The following is a 20,221-nucleotide window of genomic DNA, read 5'->3' as shown; positions in this document are numbered from 1 at the left end:
GGACTTTAGTTAAATTGCAATTAATGAAAAATCGAAATCGATAATTATTGATATTGTTTTATAGCCCTATACTAGACTGGACAACAACACCACACTGCTTGTTGTGTACACCTGACATGCAGTGTGCATCCAAACCTCTCTGTAAGCACTGGTAGAAGATGTCTCAAAACACGTGCTGGTGCTTTTCACTAGACCACAAAGGTTTACGGTTCTAGGAAATATGCATAGTAACAGTCTAGGAAGTCAGGAAGAATAGAATGGTTGCATTTGATGATAATAGGAGGATCAAATTATCCCTTTGAGCTTATTTGAAAACTCACGTGCTCTAGTCTAAGGGGTGCCTGAAATGTGGTAGAATTGGGGAAGACTTACAGCAAAGGATCGAAACTAATCCTGGGGCTGCTGCAGGAGGACTCAAGCCTCCGTATGCAGGGCGCCCCATGTTACCACAGTTTTAAGCAGGGACAAAAATTGCAGCCATACAATATCCTAACCTGATCCAAACCACCCAAAGTGTATCCAAATTGTGGCCATTTTTATTTTTATACCCAAACACAAGGCTGATTCCTGATCATAGCCATAAAACCCCTGTGGTAGGTGTGGTTTAGTGAGTCATTTACAACATTTGTACCTAAAACCCTGGTGGGATTCATAATCTTGCATAAAATTGAAACGATAAACTGCAAAATGCGGATCCAGGATTTCTTTTCTCACTTTCTCTAACATCGCAAGATTTTCTGGATGAAAAAAATCAGGCATGTTTCAGGAACTAATATCTATGAGAGTGTGAAATTTTGTGCCACTTGATTAAAGGGGTCTGTTTGTGTTTAATCTACAATTACAGGAAAGACAGAAGTTTAAACAAATAAAACAGAATTAATCTGTTATCACAAGCGGAATTTATTTTATTGACTTGAGTTCTTATTCAACTCATCGCTCTGGCACTAGATCTCGCTAATCCTAGTGTTTTGATTGTGCGTCACCGTCGTACCGGTACTGGGTAAAACTTGTTTGCTGAGCATTTTCCAGTGTTTGACCTTGCCATGTGTTTGAAAACCTGATCATTTAAATGAAGGGGGACGTGTTCTCGTGCGGTGACGGGGGTGGCCTGATGAGAGCATCTTTTCGACCCTGTCTGTTTATTGACCGAACCATCAGGAAGCAGTCGTGCTTTGTCATCAGGTCAGCGAGCTCATAACTCACAGCCTCTGTCTGGATGCGGCGCTACACGTAGAAAATTAAAATGATTCTGCAATGAAGCAATTTGGAGAGATGTCCTAGCTCGGGTCACCTTGGAGCCGGTGTGGCGGTGAATTTATGCGCCACTTGGAAAATGCTGTACTCTCAAACTGTATTAGTATTTTCATCACTGATGTCATCTGGCTTTTTGTTTGCACTTTGACTTACTGAAGAGTTGATGGATCTGCAGGCCTGTACGTTGTGTGTTTCAATTTATGTGACTGAGTTCTCATTTAGATTCAACAAGTCCATGTAGAATAAGAAGAAAATATAAATAACCTTCCCCTATGAAAACCACATTTAAATCCAATAGTTTCAGATTTTTATTTGGATTTGCACCAAATTTCACACACTCATAGATATTAGTCAAGATATTCATCAACATCCATGCATTCTTTTCTGGCAATTGGGTGAAAATGTCACAAAAGCCCCATCTCACTCAGTGAAAGAAAGTGAAAAAATAATCCTGGATCTATTGCTTTGTGTGGATCCGCAGAATTTTTTTTTCTTGGTCCATGGCCCATCCTTCCACCAAGGGTCATGGAAATCTGTTCAATCGTTTTTGTATTACAAACAAATGGACAGGTACATAACCGCCTTGGAGGAGGGAATCAAAAAGGAAAGTGCATTTACGATTAAACATTAACAGCATCTCTTTGTGAAATTACTTAACAGCTAAGAAAAAGCCTCTTGTGGTAGCACAGTGAGCAGCCAGGGGAACAAAGTAACATATTTATCAAAAGGAAAGTACAAACAATATCAATGCTGTACTTGCCATAGTCTCTAATGCCAAGTATGAATGATACTTGAACTTTAAACCATCTGGGATGATGAACGCCACTCAAACCACCAACTTATTTGTTGATGTTGCACTTATATTTGAAATAATGCAATTATTAATTTGTGAGTCCACAGAAAATCAGTCAACAATAGTTTGGATTTAGATTTAGAGAGATAACCTTTGAGTCTGATGTTTTCTTTATTCTTTTCAATTTAATGAACATGGATTAAATGATTCATGGATTTATTGAAAACAAATATGATCAGTAGATTATACAACATCATTGGCTCCAATCATAGTTTGATCCTCTGCACGGATTCATTCATTAAAAAAATAGCTAAATTCTCTAGTTTCTTCCTTGGCCTGACTGAATGGCCATTCCAGTCTTGGTTGAGCAGCCTTGGATGATGCACGACAGCATTGAGCTTCTCCAACGTGAGCCTGTATCTAAATTTAAATCCTACCACAGCACATTTTGTATCCCTGTCACTGGGGGCATTTGATGTGTGTTATTTATTACTTTTTGCACAATGACACCGGGCCCATTTCCCTTTGGCATTTGGGACTGGGCACACAAGCAGGCATTAGCAATGTGTGAGCGGGGGCGGTGGACATTTTGGGGTCTACAGACTCAACACACCTCATCAAGTAGAAACTAGTTACTTTGTTTGTTCTAGTTTGATAAACTTTAGTAAAGTGGGGAAAGTTTTTAGGTGTTAATTTTCTGTATAAATACTTTGGTTGGGATTTAATACTCCTGTAAAACCACAACGGGTCATTTTTCCAATTCATATTTACACAGATTCAACAAACACAAAATAACACATCAATTAGTGAACCTTATGGATTTTTATAAACCATTTGATAGAGCCAGGCATACTGACTGACTGTTGCCCACTGGTTCTATGTTTATGCCAAGACCATTGCCTCCTGGCAGTAGCTTTATGGTTAACAGACGAACATGAAAGTGGTGTAGGTCTTCTCGTATATGCCTCCACACGAGTGTTACTAATCATATTTCCTAAAATGTTCAACTGTTTAAGTTTTCCTGTCAGTCCCCTATAGTGAAATGTCAAGAAAAGTCCATGTGAGAATACAGCAGGAAAATCTCTGGAAAGAATTACAGCCGGCGAGTGGGCACGTTGATGACGTTTCCAACATGCAATGGACGCAAAACTGAAATAAAAAAACACAAAAAGAATACACACAGTAGAAAATACCAACTTGGAAAGACAATGAGATTCAAGAGCTTTTAGCGATAAGGTTCGGCGCCAGTGTTGATGTGCCGTAAACAAAAACTGGGATTTCCGCAGTAGAATTTATACATTATGTCCTGCCTCGTGCTTGCTCTACCCAGGTGTCACCCGTCACCTGAATGCTCTGGAAATGTTCCGGTTGTTGTGAGCACGTCTGATCTGGACAGTCTCCTGCTGTGTGCCTCATATGTCAAAGGCAAACTCTTGAAGATGTACAGACCCAATTTTCCTGACATTTTCCTGAGTACAGGTCTGAAAACGGCATTGAGCTAAATAAGTCAAATCTATAATTCTATTTTCATATTAGGGAATCTGCTCACTTTGCAACATATTGACATTTTTCAGAGCTCACTCAAGCCTGACTCTAGATCCCGTGTAACAAACTCCTGAGCCTCAGCATTTTTGACCGTGCTGCTGCAGGTATTGTAGGTCACAGGGCAGGACACAGCGTCAGGGCAGGTTTAAATATGACACAGAGCCCGCTCTGCTCTTTGTGTACTCAGTCATGGGCTTAGAGAAAGTACTGAAAAGATCATGAGCGTCATGACAGAAACCAGCTTCTGTCTGGAGTGGTTCTCTTTTTTATCTCTACTATCCTGCAAAGGGAGGAAGTGAAGATACAGGCAATGTCACCAAGCAGTGGCGGGGGAGCCTCTTTGCTGAGCCAGGACCCTGTTTACCCTCCTCTTCCCACCCCCTTCCAAGACCTGCTGACAGCTGCAGATAGGAGAGATAGCAGCCTGGAGCTGTGAGCAGGACAGGTGAGAGGGAGGAGTCAGGAGCACTCAGTCAGCAACAATAGCCCTGGGACACAAAGATGGCGAGCTGCTAGAGATATGTTTGTACACTAAAATATCTGCTCTTTGGACCGAGTAGTAGAACCTCGCCTTGGCAAAAGATTCCTGAGCCCCCCTCCCTTTGATTGCAAATTGTAACCACTGCACAATCTGAAAGCTGTCACTTAGGGAGGCTGAACTTCTCTGAAGATGGCAAATTGACTCTAAAAGTCTCCTCCCTCCCCTTTAGTCATTCACCTCTTTGCTCTAGAGTTACACAGGATTTCCCTTATGGAGAGTTCTGTTGTGTGGTCCATTATGGGGCAGGGGGCAAGCTACGCCCAGCTCCTCGTCCCATGTTGATGAATGGGTTCTTTGTGGGCCTGTGGAAACAAGCTGAATCCCTCCATCTACCTCCATATGGCCAGGCCTATACATCTCCTGTAGCCCGGGGCCACAGTGAACATCTGCCGCTTCCAGGGTGCACTTGAGCAGCAGGCTCCTTCGGGCACTGAAGCACCACCAAGACAACGCAGATGTTTCTGTCCACTGTTCAGCTTTCATTTTTATATTGAGGCTTCGAGTAAGTCAAGCTGAACTGACATGCTTGTAAGAGTCTATTTTATATCTACTGTATGTGTGTGTTTTACGGCTGGTGTCCTACTTGGCACGTTGGGTTTGTTTGACCCATATCTGAGACGCTATGCGTAAACAGCCAAACTCCATGGCTCTGCAGTTTCTCCTTTAACTGATTTTTTTTTTTTTTTCAGTTTTGTTTTGTTTTTGAATCCTGCTGATGAAGTGAAATGTCCAGCATGATGACTCTCATGATTGTTATAATGGTCTTCATCTTGGGAAAGCTTTTCACAAGGCACCATTGTCTCAAGCCCAGTTTTTTTTACTTTTGGAAAGAAGTGACTCAGCCATATCATCGATGATGCATGGTGAAAAATCCAGCTTTTGATTTCAATCCATTTTATTTTGAAAACCGTCAATTGCTCAGAAACAGATAGTGACATTTGGAAACCAGATGTTCTCCATTTCTGAAAAGGTGGCCACAAGCAGGAAGGTGAATTCCTGTGGAAATAAAGCTCCACCAGGATTCAATTAATAGAGCGTACTGTGCAAACGTTTATCCAAGCCCTCCACCCCATCAGGGGAGATTTAGGAACATTCCCATTGTCCTCAGTGTCCACTCCTCACTTGAGAGTGACTGATGGGTAAACGCCTACCTGCATAAAGGTGTGATTGATGGCTAAGCTTAGGGTTGTGCCCTCAGGTGCGTCTGCTAGTTGGTTGCTGTGGAGCCGTGTCGGGATGGCGCATGAAGGGCTTTACCTGAAATACCCCCAACATAATCTGAAAAGTGTGTTTGTCTTTTTTTTTTGCGTTCAGTATTGTGTCACGAGTGGAGAGGCATGCTCTTTACTGAAGAGAATTCATATTGGCTTTATATGAGGAAATAAGGGCTGCCTGAAAAACTCATCATGACTGTGCTGTATTTTTGTCTTGGAAAGCAATCATGTCCATTAAATAGATTTATAGGAGATACTTTGATCAATAACATGCCCAGATTTTAACGGTATTTAAAAACGTGGCTTAAACTTCTCCATTTTATAGCTTCCCTTCATTTTGGAATGAAAGTATGTCAGGAATAATAATAAATATTTCTGTCATTAAATGGAGAAAGATTGAAATTGCATATGAACTTACACAACTGGTGTTTTTTAAGTTAAAGTTCATCTTTTAGATGATCAAAAGCCTTAAATACAAATAAAAGTTCAGTTTAAAATACTTAAACTTGCCAATGAAGTAATGAATACATACAATACTGCATTTGTCCATCTTTTGCCTTTTCCAGAAATGCGTAAGAAGGTCCATTCTTCTAATGATAGGCTACACTGTGAAATTACTGAGCTGCATTTTATCACATTATGCAACGTGGCAGAATGACTGAGGTCTGTTGAAATAACAATAAAGCAAATGTTTTTCCAGGGCAGACAGACACTGCGCTGATGGGGTGTCAGAGTAATTTCCTCTTGTCTGAGAGTGGGAAGCAGCCTGAACGACATTCCAGTCATAAGCCCAGCCGACTTCGAGCACTCAGAGGAAATATTCATATGCCCCATTATCACCCACTGAGTCTGATGATAACTTACAGCCATTAAAAAAAAAAAAAACACAGATTTGCTTTACTTTTAGGAAAATTGTGTTTCAGCAGCCACATACATGCACACAGCCTGACTGTCAGGCCTGCGTGGGTAGGGTCGCCTCCAAAAACATCAAGCTCAGCTCTTCTGTTTCGTTGTCTCCTCTGCCCCACAGATGCGAGAACTGTGTGGAGATGCTGTTTGTGCGCGGCTCGGGCAACTGCGTGCAGTGTGACACGCCCCTGAGGAAGAACAACTTCCGCGTGCAGCTCTTCGAAGACCCCACTGTAGATAAGGAGGTGGAGATCCGCAAGAAGGTGCTGAAGATGTGAGTTCGAGGGGGACCCGGAGGGTGAGGGGTGCGGCTCTGTGTGTTTATGTGTCATCTCGTGCCCCCGCCCACTCCTTAAGCCACCTTTGTCTTTCTCATTACACTGTTTGTTTTGTAGACAAAGACTCTCCCCATGGGGGGGCTCAAACGGGAAAGCTCTTTCCCTGCCAGGTTTTTACTTCGCAGCCCCTCCCCACCCTCTCTCTCTCTCTCATCTGTTCTTTAATAGCCCCTTAATTGACATCTAATGTGTGCCTATTAGGCAGTATGCAGACATGGTATTATAAAATGGTTGATTTAATGGAAGCTATTAATGTCAGTGCATATTTGCTTTCATCAAGTATTACTGTTTGTATCATGAGTTCTGTTTCTCCTCTGCAGATTCAACAAGAGAGAGTTTGACTTCTCCGGCCTGAGAGAGTATAATGACTACCTGGAGAAGGTGGAGGACATAGGTAGGGGCCCTGATTGGAAACCTCGTGCTGAAACAGAGGGTATAAAGGGATGCTCTCTAATGTAATGATCTTTCCCTGACTCTGGCTGCAAAGGGTGATGTTTTACAGCCGTTCATGTCTGCCAGGGGCATGGATCAGGGAGTAGCTTTGCCAACGCTAACACTTGACTAGCAAACCACCATGGACATTTTGCTTGGACGTTTTACGAAAGTTGTATATAGTGTGGCCAGTCAGCCCTGCTTCCAATTTGTCCCAGTGGCCAACGGTGCTGCTGTAACAACAAAAATGTATGGCCCGTTGGGATGCCATTAAAAAACACAGTATAAGGTCCGCTGTTAAACTTTGTACTCTACCATGAAACCGCAAGGATTTAATTTGTCCAGAACTTTCCCAGAGCTCAGAAAAGCAGGTTTTTTTATTCATGTGATGTCACCCCAATGCAAAGTCTAAACTTCAAGTGGGACAGAAAAGGTCAGGAAGAGAGCCACTCGTGTAAATATGATCTTTAAGTCTGCGTCCACTTCCTACAATATGTTGATAGATTTTACTCCTTAACCGTCGTAAAACCAGCTCCTGTGGTCAAGGTCATATATTTGGTGCAAGGATTTTCAACAGTGACAGTATAACTGCTTTCAGACGTGCAGGTCCGGACATTTCCCTGAAATTATTAGAGGGACTGTATCTGAGAATGCATATGTCCTATTCAGTTGCTCCTGACAATTTCTGGAACTATCCCTGCCTGTCCCTGAGTTGTCTGGAAAATGTCTGGAAAATTCACAGCAAGCGAGTGGGTATGTTCATGACGTTTTTAAAGGTTCAGTGTGTAAAATTTAGTGACATCTAGTGGTGAACTTGCATGTTGCAGCTGAATACCTCACCCTCCCCTTCCAAACATGAAATCTAATGGTAGCCTTCAGTTGTCATAAAAACTTAGAAGGTGTTTATTTGTCCAGTTTGCATTACTGTAAAAACCATGGCAGCCTCCATAGAGAGTGTCCACTCCTGATGTAAATATAAAGTATTTAAATATAAAGGGCCGATTCTAGGGTAAAGAAAACAACAATTCGTTGAATTAACATAAGAATCAAACAGAAAGGCTAGGAGTTAAGGAGAACAGTGCGTGTCCTTCAGCTCCAGGACTCTCTCCAGCAGACCTGGCTCAGATGACAGACCTCTGTCTTCGATCCCTTTCACCTAAATCTTGTCAATGACACTGACGAAGATGTCAACTTGGAAAGACAATGAGATTCAAGAGCTTTTGGTGATAAATGCCAATGCCGGTTGGAAATGTTCCGGTTGTTGTGAACGCGTCTGACCTGAATAGTCTCCTGCTGTGTTCTTCATATGTGAAAGGCCTGGACATTATCTGGAGTTTATGTGTGAAGATAACTTATGTGTTCACTCAAAGTTGACCAGCTCTGATGCACACATTTGTCCTTACATTTCCCCGTATTGCATCACAGCAGATCTGTTTCACTAAAGTTTAGAGAATTATCTTTCCATTGAAGGCAAAATTCTACCTGTCTTGAACATCATTTTAAACATTCTTAGATTTTCTGTTGGATATATTTGTAAGCTTTGGAACTCCTTGGGTCTTGATGATGGACATTAAAGTTTCTCTTGGAGAGGTTAACGGGGACTTCTGTCTCAACTGTGTAGTGTATAACCTGACAAACAACCTTGATGTGGAGAACACCAAGCTAAAGATGGAGCAGTACCAAAGGGAGAACAGAGATCTCATCCAGAAGAATAAGGCCTCACTTGTAAGTACCGAGTGTATTTTCTCACACATGGATAAAGACTCAAGTGATGACTATAATGTGATGCTAAAATTAATATGAGAAGGGTTTTCTTAGAGATCAGACTGTAGGGTCATGTGCAGTCTTTGGAGCTCGTAAGGATTCAACCATTAAGTCAGACACGCATCAGCAACATGCTCTTCCTCTTGCAAACCTGTTTCCTCTTCAGACACGAGAGCAGGAGGAGCTGGAGGAGCTGCTTTTGCTAGAGCAGCAGGGCAACAGCCAGCGGAGACTGGATGTGCTGCAGGAGGAGCAGAGGCAGCTGCATGCCAAGAGGAAGAACAAGCAGGCTCTGCTGGATGAACTGGTGAGAAGCATGCAGGTTTCATGTACATATGTCCACAGAATGATGAGTCTTGTGATGCCAAAAGACAAGCAAAGTGCAAGTCACATTATGACAGATGCCTGACACACGTAAGCGCGCACACACCCTCAGCCTGAGGGTTCATGGCTGTGAGATCATTAAGAGCTTATTACCAGTCATTGTGCTGCAGGCTGCATTGTTCTCATTCTGTGATTCCAAAGCCTTTTGGCTCCATTGTGTTGAGCTGCAGGCTTTGGAAGTGATTGTTCCTGCAGAGCGGACTGCTGAAGGACCATCATAGATAGCAGGCTAAGCTGTGTATTTGTTTGTTTAAGGCACAGGGCCTGTTGACTGTAGCCAGATGAGCTCAGCTCTCACCCCCTGGGGGAACTCTCCTGAGCTCTGACATCTGTACGTCCCTGTGGCCTGAAAGCTCGCTGTTCTCACATGAGCACACAACCATATGCCAACACATATATTTAGATTTCTTTGTTGCTATTTCCTGGAGCAGTGGCAAACTAATCAATAAAATACACACACAATTATTTCTGTAATCCAATGTAAACACTGAATTTACATGTTTTTTGGCAGGCATATTTTTTTTCTTGAATTAATTAACTTTTTTCCTCAAGATCTTTGTGAAGTGAGTCGCATGTTAACCAAAGTCAAATAAAGCATGCGAAGTGTTTCTTCATATAAGTGTAACTCACAAAAGTAGATGAAGTAATTTTTTGCAGTTAAAGCAGAACATATTAGTGTTAGCCATTAAAAAGCTTTTGGTTTATTGTTAAATACTAAGACACCTTTAGACTGTCCTCCCATTGCTGTCCACCCTATCAAAAATGTCCTACCTCTTCAGTGAACAACGTGTCCAAGCTTGTGTTCTTAGATCTCTTGGCTTGGCAACACTCCACTGGAGGAACTGAAATGTCCGACCTTGCATTTAATGGAGGTGAAGGCGGCGCAGTGCACTTGAAGCAGCGTCCCCTGCAGTGCCACAGTTTTGTTAATATGGCTTGCATCAATAATGTGGCAGCTAGCCTGAAAGCATCAGTTATCCTGTTAGATGGACATGTCAAGGATGGGGGATGGGGCTGTGTGTGTTTTCAGATCAACATATGACGGTTACATGAGAAAAAGAGCGACACATGTACATGAGCTAAAAAGTTCCCGATAAAGCACTTTGTTGCATGTAACAAAAGCCTCTAGTGGTTCTCAAACTTTTTTAGGCTGCACCTTCTTCAGAATATGAACTATTTAAAGATCCAAGTTGAATTGAAGCTGCTTTCAGAAGAGCGATGAACTCCAAACATTTTCCTGAAACTTTCCCGAGGGGCTGTATGTTAGAATGCAAATGTCAAAGTGAGTTGCTCCGAAAATCTTCGGGGGGCATTTCCCACCAGCCCCCTAGTAAAATATCCCAAAAATATACAGCAGAAAAAGCCCTGGAAAGTCGCAGTGTGCGGGTGGGCGTGTTAGTAACACATAAAAAAGACCCAAAACAAAAAGAATACAAATATCTGTGGATGAAAAAGAGATGCCATACAGATAGAAGAGGCTGAGATACAAGAGCTTTTGGTGAAAAGCACCAATGTTGCTTAAAACAAAAATCCATTTTTTTTTGCAGTGGGATTTGTACCTATCCTCCTCCTGCTTGCTCTTCTCAGGCGATACCCCTCGCCTTTATATTCCAGACATTTTCCTGTGGTTGTGAACGTAGCTGACCTCAGTCTTGTGCTGTGTTCTTCACACGTGACAGGCAAACTCGAGAAACTGTCCAGACAAAATTTTCATGTCTGAAAACGACTTTAGTGATATGAAGTTTAACACGATGGCAACAACAAACTCTATTTGCTTATTTTACCTACAGTGCCTTGCATAAGTATTCACCCCCCTTGGACTTTTTCCCATTATGTACTGTTACTAACTGGAATTCAAATAGACTTAAATAAACTTTTTCCCGTTTGATCAACAAAACATGCATAGTACTTTGGAGGTGCAAAATAAATTTTATTGTGACACAAACAATAATGAGAACAAAAAAGTTGACATCTGTTGGGTGCATAAGTATTCACCCCCCTGTGTCAATACTTGGTAGAACCCCCTTTCGCTGCAATTACAGCTGCAAGTCTTTTGGGGTATGTCTCTACCAGCTTTGCACATCTAGAGATGGAAAGGTTTGTCCATTCTTCTTGGCAAAAAAGATGAAGCTCAGTCAGATTGGATGGAGACCGTCTGTGAACCGCAATCTTCAAGTCTTGCCATAGATTCTCTATTGGATTGAGGTCTGGGCTTTGACTGGGCCATTTTAAGACATTAACATTCTTTAATCCAAACCATTCCTTTGTAGCTCTGGCTGTATGTTTAGGGTCATTGTCCTGCTGGAAGATGAACCTCCGCCCCAGTCTCAAGTCTTTTGCAGACTGCATCAGATTTTCTTCAAGGATTTCCCTGTATTTGGCTCTATCCATCTTTCCCTCTATTCTGACCAGTTTCCCTGTACCTGCTGAAGAGAAGCATCCCCACAGCATGATGCTACCACCACCATATTTCACTGTTGGGATGGTGTGCTCAGGGTGATGGGCAGTGTTGGGTTTTCGCCACACATAGCGTTTTGCATTGAGGCCAAAAAGTTCAATTTTGGTCTCATCTGACCAGAGCACCTTCTTCCACATGTTTGCTGTGTCTCCCACATGGCTTCTGGCAAACTCCAAACGGGATTTTTTATGGATCCCTTTCAACAATGGCTTTCTTCTTGCCACTCTTCCATAAAGGCCAGATTTGTGGAGTAGACGACTAATAGTTGTCCTGTGGACAGATTCTCCCACCTCAGCTGTGGATCTCTGCAACTCCTCCAGAGTAACCATGGGCCTCCTGGTTGCTTCTCTGATTAATTTTCTCCTTGTCCGACTCTTCAGTTTGGGTGGACGGCCTCCTCTTGGTAGGTTTGCGGTTGTGCCATATTCTTTCCATTTTCTTATGATGGATTTTATGGTGCTCAGAGAGATGTTCAAAGCTCTGGATATTTTTTTATAACCTAACCCTGCTTCATATTTCTCCACAACTTTATCCCTGACCTGTTTGGTGAGCTCCTTGGTCTTCATGATGCTGTTTGTTCAGTAATGATCTCCAACAAACTCTGAGTCCGTCACAGAACAGGTGTATTTATACTGTGATTAAATTGCAGACAGGTGGACCCTATTTACTAATTATGTGACTTGCAAATGTGACTTGTGAATGCAATTGGTCGCACCAGATCTTTGTTAGGGGTTTCACAGTAAAGGGGGTGAATACATATGCACTCAACACTTTTCAGATTTTTATTTGTAAATAATTGTGAAATCCATGTAATATTTCCCCCCACTTCCAAATGATGCACTATTTTGTGTTGGTCCATTACATAAACTCACGATGAAATAAATTTTAATCTGTGGTTATACCATGACAAAATGTAGAAAAGTCCAAAGGGGGTGAATACTTATGCAAGGCACTGTACACATATCATATTCATTCAACTTGGTTTCAATATTTTTCCCTGATCATTCATGGCCCGCTGCTGTGGCTCTGTGCAACCTCCAGTTTTAGAACCACTAATCTAGAATATTGTTCTCATAAATCCCATTTTGTTTCTCCAGGAGAAGTCTCAACTTCCTGCCACCATCTTGCTTGCCCAACACAAGGTCCGCGCTGCCCAGCTGGAGACCCAGATAGAGCATCAGAAACAGACGGTCAAACCTACAAATCTATTTTCAACGGGAATCCATATGGTGAGTGCAACATTTTTGGCATGTCAGCTCTTTTTAGGGCTATGAAGCAACAAAGGTCCCCCAGGCGGGACATGAAACATGGACAATGTGATCATCCAGTATTCACCTTAACTGTTACTGCTACTACATCGCCCACAACGTTTGAATCTTTAGTCATGGTGGGCAGTAATATAATAATAATTGTAATAATAAAAAGATTTATTAATTGCAACGATTGAGAGGAAGAAATTCAGAGTTCACTTTTTCTGACCCATGGAAATGTCCATTTAAATGAACGAGAAGGACAGACTATTTAATGAATTTTGTAACTTCTCTGAAAAGAGACTGAGCATTGCTGTTTCAGGTAAACGCTGAGTGAGCTCAGTGAAACACACCTTCCCCTTGAAGAAGCCATCCAGCCCATAAATAACAAATGGCTGCTATATTTACAATGAGCTCATGCGGGTCAAGGTCACGTGGCGGTGTACTTCTATTCACTGGAGGGAAGTTGTGTTTTGAACCGTTAAGGTCATTGGGTGATTCTTTATTTATTTTTTTGTCCTGTACTAATTTTAACTTTATGTGAAGAGCTTGTTGGCAATAGAGCAGTGTTAACAGCCCAGACCTTCAAAAGAACTGCGTTGGTCTGTGTCTGGTGCTTCTTCACCTTTTCAATCATGTCATCACATCTCCTCTGAGCGAGCGCTGTGACCTACAGAGAGAGCATGCGGGCTCAGGGCGCCGGTCACTCTGAGCTTGCAGCTTCGTGCTCACCGTGTCTGGAGAGACCTTCCTCTTGGCTGTCGTTCAGGTTTGCAGTCGTTTATTTTCATTTTACTGTGATGAGATAGGCTGTGTCATCACCCCCACTCCCTCCGCGGAAACCCTCATGAGACATGCTTGTCTTCCCACAGTTCAGTGGTGCGTGGGAGAGATATCTGCTTAGTACTCACCTAGGCTCAAGCTGTATGTTTTGACAGACTCAGGTATAACCAAACTCTCTTTTGCCCTCTTTGTTTGACTATCCTGCTCTTTTTCATGTGTCTCTCTCTCTCGAAAGTTCTTGGTGAAATAATCAGATGCAGCAATAATCAGTGAAACCTTTTAAAACTGAGACTGTCTGATCCACAACCAGTCTAAAAATACTGGATTGATCCAAATGGAAGATGTGGTTCTCTGGATCTCACCCCCCTGATATACAGCATGAAGTTAAACTTGCTGATGGAGAGAGAAACAGTAAGATTATGTTGCTCTTGGCATCTTTTGTGGCTGTTTTTCCTCACGTCTTTCTTCACATTTCTCTTCATCCTCCCGTCCCTGAGCTCCTGTTGGTGGAGCAGAGCTCTCACCATGCATCTGCTGCATTTGGACTGAGAGACTTGAGTCAGGGGAACGTGTGGGTTTGGATTTCCCTTCATCTCGGAGTCCATAAGAGTGACTTGTGTTTGACTTGGTGCGGTTTCAGCACAGAGCGATGGATTCCTGCTGATAGCTGGAATTCGTTTATCTGCTCGGTTGTGGTCCCTTGTTCCAAGCAGGGTTTCAGTTTTTCTCCAGTAGAAATTAGGGGAGGCGAATGTAAAAACACATTTCTAATGCTGGTTCACATTCATTTGATATTCTATTATAGTTTTGCTGATATGCACTTTTCTCTTTAACAAGCTTATTTAGTGATGTGATTAGATTCTACATACAATTAATTGACAACAGTTTCAATACTCAGCCATTTGAGTAATTAATTAAAAAAGAGTGCTAAATATTTTGTGACTCCAGCTTGTGAGATTCTGGTCCCTGTAATTCCTAAAACATGGTCCAATTTGGACACACGATCCATTCATCCATTAATAAACTTTGAATAAACTGGCAACCAGTGCTCTTTAGTAGCCGTGGCTGAGATTTATCAGCGTAAGTGATGCTCACTACAATGGCAACTACAACTGATTCTCCAGTTTGGGGTTCTGCGTACTGAGCCTCACCTAACTTTAAATAAACAGCTGAGCAGCTCTTTGTGCAGCGGCTGTGGCTTCAGGGTTCTATGGACTGATTCCAGCCGTCTGTCTTTGCTTGATACGTCTCAATTACTGCAGCTCACTTTTCCAGTTTCAGAAAGAAAGCAAAGAGCCTGTTCCAAACCAGCAGGTTTAGAACAGACACTGCACTAGTTTTGTATAACTGTAAAAAGAATATCAATAGAAGCACCAGTACCATGAACCTCCTGTAAAGCACTATGGAGAAACCCACTCTATTGTGACAGTGATGAATGGCCAGGGAGCTTATTCATATCCTCTAGTTTTTTCCTCTGGATGTTTTTGGTCAAGTGCAAGTTCATCAGTGACAAAAGCAGAAACTCACTGCACCCCTCACCCCCCTACCAGCACCACCAGCTAGCCCCCCCAGCTCTTCAGCCAGCTGCTTCACCTTGGGCCAAGGTGAGTGGTCACTGGTGGCATGACATATCTTCCTGTCTTTGAGCTGTTGAACGTGAGGATGCCAAGTCTTCCTCAGCTTTCCCCAATGGCTCCCGTCCTTATTTAAAGACTGATCTAACGCTGCATCTAGTTGTGTCACGTTGTTTACTGGGAACATTTAAGGGGACATCTCAGCCATGCTGGCACTACTCTTAACCTGGGTGATTTTCCAGGACTTTAACCCTGATCCTTATTATTCTGGTTGTGTGTTAACATGCAGCCAAATTGATGCATGAGGAAGTTAGCCGATCCTGAGGGAAAGTAGTCTTGGTCCAGGTGTGATGTGGGGTGGGATGGGCCCAGTCTTGCCTCAGGAATTGTCTGAAATCACGCGCCTAATCCTTCACTTTGTAGGCACTCTATTGAACTCAGACACACACACACACATACCCGTGTGTGGGTTCACATGCACACACACGCTCATAAACGCACACTCCCCTCACCCAGTCTGAGTAAACAGCCTTTGAAGAATAAAGTGTCTTTTTAAAATAGTGGTCCGCTGATATCAAAAGAGACTCTGTGTGTGGGAGGGAGGCAACGATACGCTGTTTAAACAGGTTGCTTGTTGTTGTCTGACACACAAGACCAGTCCCAGTGCTAATCGTGATGACGAGAGCCATCGTCCTCGGCACCTGCTCTGTTGAAACCGACCTCAGTTGAGGGATATCTGCATGTGAATTGCATCTTGTTTAAGCGTTGAATCAGCAATATGTATTTGTATGTTTTTGGTTGTATTTTAGCATGTGGGCTTTGTTTATGCCTACAACGTCATTGTGTTTTCCAGTCCAAGTGTATGTGTGTGGAATTGTCCTCAGCTGTTATCGTGTACCATTCCTGACAACAGTTGACCGACAGGGAAGCTCTTCACCTCGGGACAGCTTTCAGCGCCATCTTAAATGAAAGTTCCTGGGTTCCAAAGCACTGCTGGGGCGCGATCCACTCCTCAAAGGCAGCAGAGCAGCTGACATACCTGACGTGGCCGGCATGGGTACCTAATGAAAGCAGGAGGACGCACGCGCATGCACACATAAACAAAGCGCTGCTCACACACACACACACATGCACACATTCAGTCAAATGTGGGTGGAAAGTTTATCCCTAAACATAGATGTGAAGCTGACTGAAATAACCCCGGGTTCTCTCTGGCTTTATTCTATTCTACATTTTGGCAGTGGAATCTGACAACCATAGAAAACATAAGCACAAGTACACATACTTACACACACACGCTCCTGCTGTGAACTTGTTTGCTCAGGTCTGTTTTAGTTGGTTAAGTTGTCCTCTACAGTGACCTCTGCTTGGGACTCGTCAGCGCAGGCCGGGCTCTGCTTTACTTTCTTCTGGCAGACTGGCCGAACCTGTTTTGCCAGAGAGTTTTAACGCTATATACTCCCCGCAACTCCCACTCAATCTGTTGTAATCTTCAGTGTTATTTTCATTTTTCCTTTTCATACTCTTAAGACACATAGTAACCATCGTAGATATTTGTGTTCAGGTTTATACTCTGACAATTTTGACATGTAGAGCATTCACAAACCAGAGAAGGTTAGTGTTATGTGAGAGAGTGCATAACCCCTGCCCTTTGGCCTTTCCTTTTTATTGGACTGTTGGCATGCAGGCTGATGGCTGCGGGAGCTTTGGGAGAGGCGGGGGGGTCAGCTCAGGCGGTAAAGAGAACCATCAGCCCTGATTGGCACCAGCACATGTGGGCATTCACACCTCTGCCCCTGCCCCGGGCTTGGCCCTGTTTAGGTTGGCCTCAACAACCCTCACCAGTGGGCAAGCCGGCCCTCGCCCAGCCCTGCAGAAAAAGGGGTTGTCAGCTTTAGGGGCTTTGCACGGGGGCAGCTGCCACTAGTCAGGCAGTTATATTTAAACTTGTAAGGACAGGGGAGGCACTATGTAGGCAGCAGCTTTTACACTTGCTACTTGGTGCTCAGTGGGCTAGTGGGTAGCCCAAAGCTCTTTATCCACACAGAAGCAGCGACAGTGCCAGGGCACAAGGTGGAAGTGAAGGCTGAGGATGTGATGGCACCAGGGTGGCCCCTAACTAGGCTTATTAATTATATCCACTATACAATGTTGACCACTGTTTCCCCTTCCATTGTTCTCATTATCACTTTGCTTATTAGTGAAGGGGGACTCATTGCCTCTGGAGCCCTGCTTAAGATAACTGGGGCTACCCAAACCCTTGGGGGAGTGTGTTCCTGTGGATGTGGTGGAGAGGTTAGTGTGTAAGCGACCTTGATGTGTCCTGCTGAGCTGCAAAGTCAGGGGAGCGATAGGCGGCCTGGAGACTGCTGATGACCGTGCAGTGTGTGTTTGTAGTGATGACCCACACGATTTGAGCTATATACCAGCTTCTGATCAGAACTGTCATTGTGAAAATTAAATAAGACCACCTACATGTTGGACCAATGTTCAATGTCTATTATTTCAATTACTCAACGATTTCGAATTTTTCAACAAAATTTAATACTAGAATGACTCTCAGCAGAGCACGTACCTCTGCCAAGGCTCAAAGTTCCCCTTATGAAAGCATTTTTGAATTCACTAGATCCAGATTTTCGTTTGGATCTCCGACAAAGTAAACACACACTGATAATTTGTCTGAGAAATCAATGGAAAATGCCCCATCTCTCATTGAAGAAAGTATTTTTTGCGTTCTCCTGCTAACTAACAGACGATCAAAAGCAGACAAAAACATAACCTTAGCTGAGGTAAATGGCAAAAGCATAGAAAGCAAATCAAGCAGCTAAACGATTCGGCAGTAAGAGAACTATATTGCATAAAAAATGTGTAGAAGTGAGTTGTAAGGAATGACTGAAAAAAATTTGGCTTGTCAATGATATTATAAAAAAATTTAAAAAACACCTATATAACAAAACCCACCCATCTCCTGTTTTTGATGGACTTTCACGTGATTGATGTTGTGCCTTCAGGGCAGATCTTTCTTACCTTTTAAAGTAACGTGACGTTTACAAGATCCCTGTCCAATAAAAGTCACATGAATGTCGGCCGCATCACTCTGTCAGATGGGATAACCCTGTTGCTTTCCCAGATGGTACTGTTCACGCGGACAGCAGAGTTAGGAAAGAGTAATGTGACTGCATAGCATGAGCCAAATGCAACCCCCCTACCCAAGAGGCGTAGAATGCTTAACAGTTTTCCAGGCCAGCACACCTGTCCCCTGCACCAATACAAGGATTGACACCAGTGACCGATTCACTGCAACTTTTAAAATGTTTCCACCAAAGCCCGACGTAGATGTAGAGAGATCAGCGGAGTACTCCCACTGGCACAATGGTTATTTCCTTAAATCATCCTTCCCTGTGGTTTTATTAAGATTGATGGACCCCGAGAGTTTCATTTTGGTGTCACGGGGCTATTATAAGAGCCTTAAATACCAGCCATACACAAACTTGAAAGCATCATAAGGGCACACATCATTTTGCTAAAGGTAGTAAGATGGGCCTCTGTGATGTTAAAAGCAGATGTTTGTGTTGGCTCCTTCAGTGGTGTTGTTCCAGTGTCCCCTAGTTCCTCAGTCATCTCTACTCTGCTGGGCCTGGCTGGGGGTCCACACTCCCTCCCCCCCCCGCTGCTGCTTTCTTTCACCGGAGCATTTGGAAAACAACATTCATATGTCGCAATTCACCCAGGCTTTTAATAGGATGTGAGGAGTTCACGATTGAAGGTTTCAGCAGTGTTATTAGGTGGAGTGGAGGAGGACACAACTCTGCGTTAACTGGACAGTCAGATAGGTTGACTGGTTTTAAAGCAGTTTAGATGAGGCACAAATTATTAATTTACACATTTTTGTAAATATATTCAGAAGAGCAAAACCTTTTATGTGCATGTGTGTGTCTTTTGCTGTGCATGTTTGTGCGGTTGTGTGTCTGTCAGTTTTCAAGGTGCCCTCACTGAGGAATGCAGCCCAAATTTCTCTGTCTGAGAGTTGGCTCTGTTCTGTGTGTCGCCTAAAAATTTGATTTACTGCCCTTCAGCTATCTGCAACTCCCCAATTTGCCGCTCTCTTTCTCTACCTCTCTGCCATGGCAGACTGTTTCTTCTGTTTCCCCCCCCCCGCCCCTCCGTCCCAGTGCGTCTCTTTGATTTGTGCAGTAGGGGAGTTAGCAGCGCTGAAAGTCTGAAAGAAGATGGATGGAGAGACTGAAGGAGTGCGAAAGAGAGGGAGAGTGACTGGGTATGGGTTTCATTAGCCTGTAGTGGATGAATGGATGGGACGGGGAAGGGGATCACTGGCACCTTGGGGTGAAAGGTTGAGTGAATTCTGCATCGAGTCTTTTCTGTTTCAAAAGAAACTTTGGCGTTCGGATGAGGGCAATGTTCTGACATACTAAAATACTTTCTGTTCTTGCATCCATTATTTATTGGTTGTTACTTTTTATTCTTGTATTAAGTAAATGACCAAACATTGCCAATTTTTTTCTTCTTTACAGTGAGGGAGCAGGAGTTTGATGTGAATGAATTGATTAATACATTTGATCAAGACATATTCCAAATTATAATGTTCCGCTTATTGCAGCTTCATAAGCATAAAACAGTGCAGGAAGAAGACATGCTGTGTTTTGAGTAGATATTCAACTTTCATTATTCCTTTGTGGAAAAACTCCCTCTCTTTCTTTTAATATTCTGCCCCGGTCACTGTTCCTGCTGCTCCCTGCACCTGCACGTATAAACCACTGCTAAATGCAACAGGTTCAGACTCGTTCTGTTAAGGGAGCTGAAAGTCATTCTGGGAAATCAGTGTTTGAAGTTGAGTATAGCTATACTAATATCTATTGTGATTATTTTGGAAATACTTTATTGTATATTTTATTGTTTTTCATATCTTGACACAATTTTTGACATTTTTCTTTGTTATTCTAGACGAGCTGAAGACTCTGCTC

General features: G+C 43.0%; 1 protein-coding gene across 3 annotated transcripts in view; it reads left to right on the top strand.

Moving 5' to 3' along the window:
* mnat1 (MNAT1 component of CDK activating kinase) overlaps positions 1–20,221 on the top strand; it is a 37,332-nt gene that overhangs the window by 2,510 nt on the left and 14,601 nt on the right. For 2 of the 3 annotated variants that reach the window (XM_034575424.1, XM_034575423.1), the window contains exons 2-6: positions 6,378–6,530; positions 6,915–6,988; positions 8,648–8,751; positions 8,957–9,097; positions 12,730–12,861. In XM_034575424.1, the coding sequence (XP_034431315.1) occupies positions 6,397–6,530; positions 6,915–6,988; positions 8,648–8,751; positions 8,957–9,097; positions 12,730–12,861 (585 nt within the window). In that variant the 5' untranslated portion in view covers positions 6,378–6,396. Of the gene's footprint in view, positions 1–1,096; positions 1,183–6,377; positions 6,531–6,914; positions 6,989–8,647; positions 8,752–8,956; positions 9,098–12,729; positions 12,862–20,221 lie in introns of all 3 variants that reach the window. The other variant, XM_034575422.1, reaches the window with a different exon arrangement.

Source organism: Hippoglossus hippoglossus, chromosome 22 (assembly GCF_009819705.1).
Source record: "Hippoglossus hippoglossus isolate fHipHip1 chromosome 22, fHipHip1.pri, whole genome shotgun sequence".
In the NCBI taxonomy this organism is placed as follows: domain Eukaryota; kingdom Metazoa; phylum Chordata; class Actinopteri; order Pleuronectiformes; family Pleuronectidae; genus Hippoglossus; species Hippoglossus hippoglossus.
This window is presented reverse-complemented; position numbering and strand designations above follow the sequence as displayed.